A 9,118-nucleotide genomic window follows, 5' to 3' on the forward strand; every position below is an offset into this window, starting at 1 on the left:
GGCCCTTGTTTTCCCACTATTCAGACACATCAAAAGACAGTGAGTCATGCTGACTGCAGCTCAACATCCTTTAACCCGGTGGACAGCCTCAAATTTGTAATGGCAGTGAATCAGCCTGCACCACAGGTTTTAAGTGTTGATGCTACAGTAATGCAGCTCCGACCCCAGCAGACAGGGTCATCTTGAGTTCACATTACTATTGTCACCTCTCATGTGTTCCCAGACAAGTGACCCTCTTGTTGCAGGCTATTTCTCACCCCAAGTCACAGCTCATCTAATACTGGCATGCCGTCCTCTAACTGAAACCAGATGTTGAGAGCCGCTGGAGGACGAGCCCCCATTAAAGTCACTGTGTGGCTTACTGAACAGATCATAAGGCAACTGGTGGGGTAGTTGTCTGAAGAAGACTGATGGTATACTGTATGTATTATCCATTAATGGCATAGCGAAGTTTCTCATGTGTTATACAACTTGCAGTGTTTTTGACAACTTCAAATTAACTCTAGCAATCTTTAATTATTAAACAAGTAAGGAACATTCACAGGTGATCTCCATTGTTCTTTTATTGGATGAATATAAAAGCTGATCAATTCAGTCTGGGAACTTGGAAAGCAGATATGAGTAGAGGGCCAGGCAGTCTAGACAGTTGGGTTAAGGTGGAATTAAGAAGAAGGTGACAGGGCTTGCAGGCTGGTCTTGACGGCTGCGAGGTTGGCCTTCCAGGAGCTGAGGCTGTCGTGCAGCTGCTGCCACTGCTGCTTGCCAAAGGTGCGGTGTGTGCTGTGGCTGATTGAGTGGAAAACAGAAAAGCAAGAATGTTAAATTGACAAAAAAAACAAAAAAACAGGCAGGCCAAGGTCACATCTCGCAACGTTGAGAAAATAAAAGAGCTATAGCAAATGTAACTATGACGAGACATGCCATTGCCTGTATTCTGTATTAAGGCGTCAAATCACAGCCATACGGAGGCAGAATCATGTGAATTAAAATGAACAGAAATATTCTTTTGAAAGAAATCTATAAACAATGACACTTTTTCTAGTTTCGACAAAATGACACATTTCTCTGCAGACCAGAACAAATAGCACCCTTAACCTTGACTAGAGAGACCAGATAGCTTTGCTCAGATTCAGGAATACAAATTCATCCACATACTAGTTATTTAGTCAATCCTTGCAGCCACGTACACGCCCATCATTAACAATTAGAGAAACAACGCCAAAAGATCAAACAGATGGCTCCACAGAAGACAAAAACACAAACACATCAATAGCAGTTCAGTCGTGAGTAGCACCTCCCTTCCGTGCACGCACTGAAGCTCAAGTTAAGGGGAAACATTGCTGATTTTTAACCAACTCTGTGTCATCGCAGAGTGGGCAGATGAATGGCGTTTGGCTTCCCCCGTGTCACTAGCACCCAGAGTTCCCTGCCCATCCCCCAGCAGAGGTCCGCCGGATCATTGATGACTCGTTTCGCATCCCCCCACGGTCAGTCAGCTACTGCAACAAATAAAATCGAAATCTGGGGGAAACGGTTCTTACCTCACAACAACTTTTCGCTGTGTCTGGTCAATTTTGCAGTACACCATCTTGGTCCGAACAGCTGGAAAGAAAAAGCAGACAGGAAGGGAATAAAGCAGCAGCAAAAGCTCTGAGAGAAAGCAATAAAAACACCAGCGGTGTAACTAAGCACCTTTACTCAAGTACTGTAATTAAGGACAGTTTTGAGGTACTTGTACTGTACTTGAGTATTTCTATTTTATGCTACTTTATACTTCTACTCCTTTTTATTTCAGAGGCAAATATTGTACTTTCACTCCACTACATTTATTTCAAAGCTTTAGTACCTAGATATTTTTCACATCAGATTATGAATACAAAATATAAGTCAACAAATACATTTAATTGTGTTAATATGGATTAAACTACTAAGCAGTATATAAAGTAATCAAAATTACCTTCACCTTTAATAGCTGTAACATTTGATTGATAAACACATTAAGCGGCAATAATTATAATCCAATAATACACTTTATTCTGAAAGGGGCCACATTTTGACTCCAATACTTTTGTACTTTGACTTAGGTAAAATTTTGAATGCAGGACTTTTACTTGTGAAGGCCTCTGCACACCAAGTCTGTATTTGTCATACAGAATTCTTGCACATCTGAAAATAAATACAGCCTCATGTAACGTTTTTACCACAAACTCTAAATCTTTTGTCTGTCATTAAAGTTTTTGGAATGGGTTTAATTTTCTGCTTTTTCACACATCCGTCAAAGCAACAACGACAACCACAACAACACATAAAAGCTTAAGTTCATCTCCTTATAGCTCAGTCTGCTTTTTATTTACTCCTCTACACCATTTTTTTGTTTGTTTTCACACACAAGCACATAAAACATATGTTTTTAGGTAGAAATATATGAGACATATGAGATATGTATGTCTATATATATATATATGTATGTCTATATATATATATATATATATATATATATATATATATATATATATATATATATATATTTAATTACCTATTTTGCTCTGTTTGCTCATTTGTGTAATCAGTTGTAAATTTTATTAACTGCCTTTAAATTGTATTTGTGCTTTGGCAACACATGTTTAATGTCATGCTAATGAATTGAAAGGAAAGAGAGAGTGAGTGTTTGAGTATGTGGAGACAGAAGACAGCTCAGCCTTCAGGGAGCCACAGTACCAAATGTAACACACGGGCAGAGAGTGGCGACAGCCAGGGAAGTACCTCCAGTGGAGAGAAGCAAGGGAGCAAATGTGTCTTTCCATTTTGTCTTATATTGCGAGTTTTTGCAACAAAGACAACAATAGAATGCGTTGGACTCAGTGTGCAAGGCTTCGGTGTGTAAGATTTCTCACCAGATGACAGATAAAAATAAAATAATAAAAAATAATAATAAAATAAATAAATAAAAAAAATACAGACTTGGAGTGCAAAGGCTTTAACTCAGTATTTTTACACTGTAGTACTGCTACGTTTACTTAAGTCAAAGATCTGAGTACTTCCTCAACTACTGATAAAAAAAAAAAAGCTTTAAGAGAGAACACACTTGGACAGTAAAAACAGAGAGGAAGCTAATCTGAGTCAGCACTACTTTGAGTCCTATACTTGGTTCTATGTCATTCTTTCATTGTAAAACCCTTCTCATGTCTTATACGATCACCACTGCATTCTTTCTGGTACGGGAAGAAAAGTCAGAAGGATGTGTCTGTTTGTTACCACTGTTCAATCAATATACCTTTTTTCCCCCCCATTAGACACCTATGAGAAAATAACAGCAAACTTAACAAGTGTCGACAGCAAGGATTAATTTGAGGTGAAGTGCTTGTACCGTCAATGACAAAGGCCTCAACGTCATCGGCGCCGATCTGCAGCTCCTGTTGCATGGTGTCGAAGGAGATCTCCTTGAATTCCACAGCCATGCCCATGAATGTCAGCAGACGCATCTTGGACATGTTTTGCTCGTGAGACAGGCCTGGAGAGCAACACGCAGGGATCATTAAGCACAAAGCGGTCACAGTCGATTACTCTGGACTCGGGGAGTTTCCCTGTGATAATTGTTTCTACATTTAGGGGCATGCAGTCAGGGAATCTACTCATTAACACAAACACCACTCACACATTGTCTGTTTTGAGAGTCCATCCTACACATGCTTGTAATTACACCAAAGCCTTTGGTAGTGACAAAGAGACACAGTGCTGACACACACATTCCTGCACTGTGTCAACAGCACACAGTTCATTGGCTCCATGTTCATAAGAGTTTAATACAGGAGAAGGTGGTTCAGATAGTCTTTGAGTATACTTTTGTACTGCAGAGGTATTTAAACCTAACAACTTGCCTGGTAATCAAATTTGTCATGCCACAAGCTTATTTTCCCCTATTAGAGATTTTGACATTTTCCCGTATCATAGCAACAGCAGTTCTAATCCCAATAAGGCTGTCCTTACAGTGAGACAGGTCTGAAACTGTTTAAACACTAGATAAAGTCAAAGAAATAATACAAACTACTTTAAAGATGGTACTCCTTTGATACACTCTTACAGTGGCAGCATTATACCATGAAACAGGTTTCTTATTAAGCATATCACATTATAGTACACTTAGAATATGTCAATACTGATTTATAAACATGGTAAGGAGCAGAGACACATTTTAATCACTCAAGATCTACGTGTACGCTAAGGTTGTAGGTTGATCAGACTATTGCAGTACATGTTAATTTGTCCTCAATTTATTTACTGTGTACTGCATGGTCAGTTATGTGTGTTTGCGTAGAGGTGATGAAACTTATGTCTCAATTCGTGGCTACTTACCAAGAGAGTCAATGAAGTCTTTGTTACTCTGGTAAAACTTTACATATGCTGCTAGCTTTCCGCTCACAAAGATAGTTAATAGCTGAAAAGAGAGTCAGAACAGAGAGAAATGTCATTTTAACACTCTAGAAACAGAGTCACGTCATCTTTGTGTCCATACAGGCTGAAATTGTAATGATAACCATGTCCAGAGTAAGGACAGGAGACAGGTCACTGGCTACAATGCAGAAATGTTGTCCTTGAACATAGGGCTAAACCTGTGGTTCCCAACTGGTGGGTCGCAGGTCCATTCTGAATGGACTGAAGTAACTCACATATGTTAAGTTTGTAAAAAACACACTTTACTTGTTAAGCACAGTGAATTTCCAGTGCAGAGTTTTTATTTTGAAATGCAGTTTCCTGTGACAACGGACAGCTACTTGACAGAGACCGCAAACTGGCTTGAAGACATGGCCAAACACAATTATGATGCTGAATGTATCAAACTGTGTGGACCTTGAACTAATGACTAAGGAAAAATCTGGATCCCATGGCTGGACCAGCTGGGTACCACTGAGCTCAACTATTAATACCTTTAGAAATGCCAGTTTGGTGACCCATGAAAAAGCTTAAAGAAACTGTGCACACGCCCTATTAAGAAATGTTTTTTTCATTGTCAACCTGTTTCGCTGGTATTGTACAAACATTCCTGCTACTCACCGTTCAACCTTTATAACTGGTCAGCATTTAAATATTGGGTTGTGCTTGCCTTAGCTGTCACTGAAACTACACGTCAAACCAACACAATCAAAAGGCTTTCACATCAGTATGTGTCATAAGTCTAATCACATTACCTAAGTAGGCATTCTACACATACAAGATTAACAGGGTTGGTGGCATGACTGATGGAAAATTTGTTTTGGAAAAACAATGCTTTCCATTTACTTTCGAACAGACAGAGTGACAGATCACTGTCTGTCTCATCTGACTCATTCAATAATACATATTCTTCCTCTTACCTGTAGCATTATTTATCAGTCTAGATTGTTTTGGTGTGAGTTACTGAGAGAGATACTGGCAATAGAGTAATATATTTTTTGGCATTTTGAGCACAAGAAGCTTAGCGCCATCTAATTCCATTATATTAGATAGCGCTAAGCTTCTTGTGCTCAAAATGCCAAAAAATATATTGAACAACTCAACAGCAATGTCTCTCTCCAGAAATCATGACCCAGTTACTTAAGGTAATCAGCAGACCTTGCTGTGAGCAGTTACATTTATAAACTATTTCCTTTCTAACGAACTACAACCACCAACTGATGCACTGGGCAGAGGGAGGCATGCATCGACTCACGGAAGAGAGGCTTGTGCGCATGACAGCACAAAATGTTAACATCAATGGCATCCTCCTTGGCTGAGCTGTAATGTTAGCTAGCTCAGTAGTGCTAGGTGAGCTAGTAGTAGACACGCTTACTTCTGAATGTTGGTATGGTTGGCGGGTGTAGTACGGTAGAAAGAGAACAGTTTTGATATGAAACTGCTCACAACAAGGTCTGTGGATTATCTTGAGTAACCAGGTCGTGGTTTCTGGAAAGAAATCCAACACTCAGCAACTCACACCAAATCAGTCTAGACTAATAAACAGCACTACGGGTAAGAAATGTTTTTGATTTCGGTGTGAACTGTCCATTAAATAAAAATGGTGGGACCCTTAGGGTAGATGTTTCTAGCAAAAATATGACAAAGCCAGTAACGTTTTTTATATGCAACACCACAAGGCACTGTAAATCCTTCAGTTCAACTCACGTCATGGATGAGTTCTCCCTCCAGAAAGCGAACAGGTTTCAGGATGAGCAGGTGGTCAATCAGGAAGGTGTTGGGGTCTTTGAGAGCACGGACAATACATCTACAGATAAGGGACACAGATGAATGTATGTATGAAGGTATGTACATTATATTGTGGCTTAATGACAAATGACAAACAATGTCTCCAGGTTTACCTGTGGGCATCAACACGTGCTTGTGAAGCGTTGTCTTCTGTGTAACTTCCCAGCAGCTCCACCATCACTTTAGCTGCAGCGTCACTATGAAATGAGTAGATACACTGTTGAAAACTCAATTGTACTGAGACAAGTTGCTTAAAGGATAACGCATAGTCTCAGGCCTGGAGGGATATACATGCATAAACACAAATGTGTACTATCTTTTTTCAGGATGTATATATATCCTAAATTCTGTGTATTCATGTCCCTGCATTTGTGCATACCAAAACACAGATTTTACACATCGGACCCTATATGTAGCTACCTTTTTTTGCAGTCAACCAATGCTTCATACACCAGCCTCAAGAGTGTGTGCTTCTTCTCTGTGTTCAGGTTCCAGTCAATAATCCACTTGCGTACCTGATCAGTAGCACAAACAGGTATCATAAATCAGCTGTACAGGAAAAAATGCAACCTGTAGAGATTTGAAAAATGTGACAGACACATTTTTTCCCTTTTGCTGTCTCTGCAGCTTAAAGTAAAGAAATACACAATATATACCTGATCAAGGTCAGTGGGGATGAAGGCGATGGCATTACAAGTTGCAGCCACCTTGATGAGGCTGCAGAAGACAGTATACCTCACTGGAGTGTTCTCATCCATGCCGTGGAACAGGTTACTCAGCCTGTGACATCAAAAGACAAACTCAAGTGTTTGAACAACAGGGTTTCAGCCAGTGTTTTGCAAGCAAGGTGGTCTGCCTGGCCTAAGCATTGGAGATTTTTTTAAAATGTATTTTTAAGATACTTTTAAAGTACAGTTGTAGCCTAGAGACTATAAACAAACTGCACTCTGCTAACGTTAAAATAAACATCAATAAAGATTAAACTGAGCGCACAGGAACACACAGCGCAGAGCTGCCAGCCTCTGACCTCACGATAGCCGCAGCAGCGATGGCAAATTCAGCCCAAGTCAAAGAGGCTAAGCTTGCTGGTATAATGTTAACATTTACAGTTAGCTGACATTAGACTGGTTAGCGTCAATGGTAACACTACAGTTAACACTAGCTAATGAGTCAGCAGCCACTGTTTGCATTTGTAGTGATTGAGCTGACAATAAGGTTAACTATGCGGATTCAAAAATTTTTTTGAAAACAACAATCACAAAAAGCAATGCCATGTATACATTAAAGGGCAAAAAGTGAAAGGACTCACAGCTGCATCCTGAGGGAGGGTCTCTCTCCTTCGCGGAACTTCACCAGTTTCTCACATAGACTTTCAATGAGAGCCTCCTGCTTCTCTGTCTCCAGGATCAGCAGCAGGGACACGATGCTGTTCATCACACTCTCCACGTCTGCAGAGATACAGAGAGAGGCTCATAAGTAGTGAGGAGTGGTATCAAAGTCAGTTGCATTGAACACATAAAAGGTCTTATTCATGGCACATTTGACATGGCACAGCAGGTGTAATTAATGACAACTCCACTGCATTTAGATGAGCCAGTTCCAGGTTCCTGATATTGTGCATAATGAGTCTGGGATGCCTAATAACACTTAGCAATAATAAATGCTACTACTGGTGTGCTTTTCCTGGCAACACAAGTCAAAATACCTGTTTACGCAAAGAGTCCATTGCATGTTAATACCCATTTCATGAAAAACTCACAGTGGGTGAGAGGCATGGATGCTCCTCATCACCACCTACCTTTATCATCGTCCTTGAGACATACATCACACGCCTCGATGATCTGAGCCAGATCTACATGAAGTCCACCTTCAGAGTTCTCCTCTGATATTTCAGCTCCTTTGGCCTTGAGGTAGGCTCTCAGCTCTGAAGCCTGTAACATTAGACAGTAAAATAAGTAGCATTAGTGGCTGCATAAAACCCCAAACCACAAACAGTGCCAAGCTACATATATCTAAATAAAGTAATAGGGTAACCTAGGATATAATCGTTTATCATAATGTGTCATGTCTTTTGTTTTGACTAACAAGAATAACTGCTGCTTTAGGTGCTTGTCATTTTTTACGTCTTTGTTTATTTGGGTGTCTAGCTATGAAAGTAGCATTGTAAGCTAACCAACGTAAAGCTCAGTGGACAATTGTGAGTGTTAGCCGTCAATACATTGACCTGGAAACGAAAAGAAATCGATTCTCAACAAATTTCCACACGGAGCATCTAAACGATAAGTGAAATCACATAGTAACTGACAACCCGCTTCTCCATATGTCACATTATCACCATGTAGCTCGCTAACGGCCAGCATGTATCAACTGTTAGCATGTTAGCCAGCTAGCATGCTAAGTTATCTGGTTCGATAGTTTCATTTTACCGACTCATCCGCAGGCGGGACGGTGCACAATGAGTTTTTAAAGACACAAGTCATACCTGGTCCTCTTCCGTAATATCGATAAATGCCGGGACGCTCATTTTGGGTGATTTTGTGAGCCTTGGGGATAAAATCCACGCTCCCACCACTGCTGACCTGAGCGGAAAAGAAAAGGCGACAGTGCCGGTGAAACTTCTTCTACTTCCGGGTCATGTTTTTAAAGCGACAGTAACCTAAAACTGTCAGCTCATGAGACGGTTATCACTGACTGTGGTAGTGTAAGTCCCGCTCCATGTATTGTTACTTTTGAAAGCTATATGTAATTTATAAAACATATTAATATTTTTACAGATGTGTTGACAAATCCCTGTGAGTGCTGCAAAACCTCAGCTTGTTCACCTCTTTCTTCAGAGGTCAGACAACCTTCTATATTTTGTTCTCACCCAGACTTCTACCACCATACCCTAATCTTTCAT

The 9,118-nt window shown here is 40.2% G+C and overlaps 1 protein-coding gene across 1 annotated transcript; it reads right to left on the bottom strand.

Annotated features, from left to right (window-relative positions):
* Positions 1-545: 545 nt before the first annotated feature.
* Positions 546-8,846, bottom strand: eif3m (eukaryotic translation initiation factor 3, subunit M). The gene is made up of 11 exons (XM_033642106.2): positions 8,702-8,846; positions 8,018-8,150; positions 7,529-7,667; positions 6,876-6,999; positions 6,640-6,734; positions 6,333-6,416; positions 6,139-6,238; positions 4,354-4,435; positions 3,368-3,511; positions 1,542-1,602; positions 546-786 (listed from the first exon to the last, which is right to left on the bottom strand). Exons 1-11 carry the CDS (start codon positions 8,741-8,743, stop codon positions 663-665), a joined length of 1,128 nt encoding a protein of 375 aa, XP_033497997.1. The 5' UTR covers positions 8,744-8,846; the 3' UTR covers positions 546-662.
* Between the last annotated feature and the right edge of the window lie 272 nt (positions 8,847-9,118).

Source organism: Epinephelus lanceolatus, chromosome 2 (assembly GCF_041903045.1).
Source record: "Epinephelus lanceolatus isolate andai-2023 chromosome 2, ASM4190304v1, whole genome shotgun sequence".
Lineage (NCBI taxonomy): Eukaryota > Metazoa > Chordata > Actinopteri > Perciformes > Serranidae > Epinephelus > Epinephelus lanceolatus.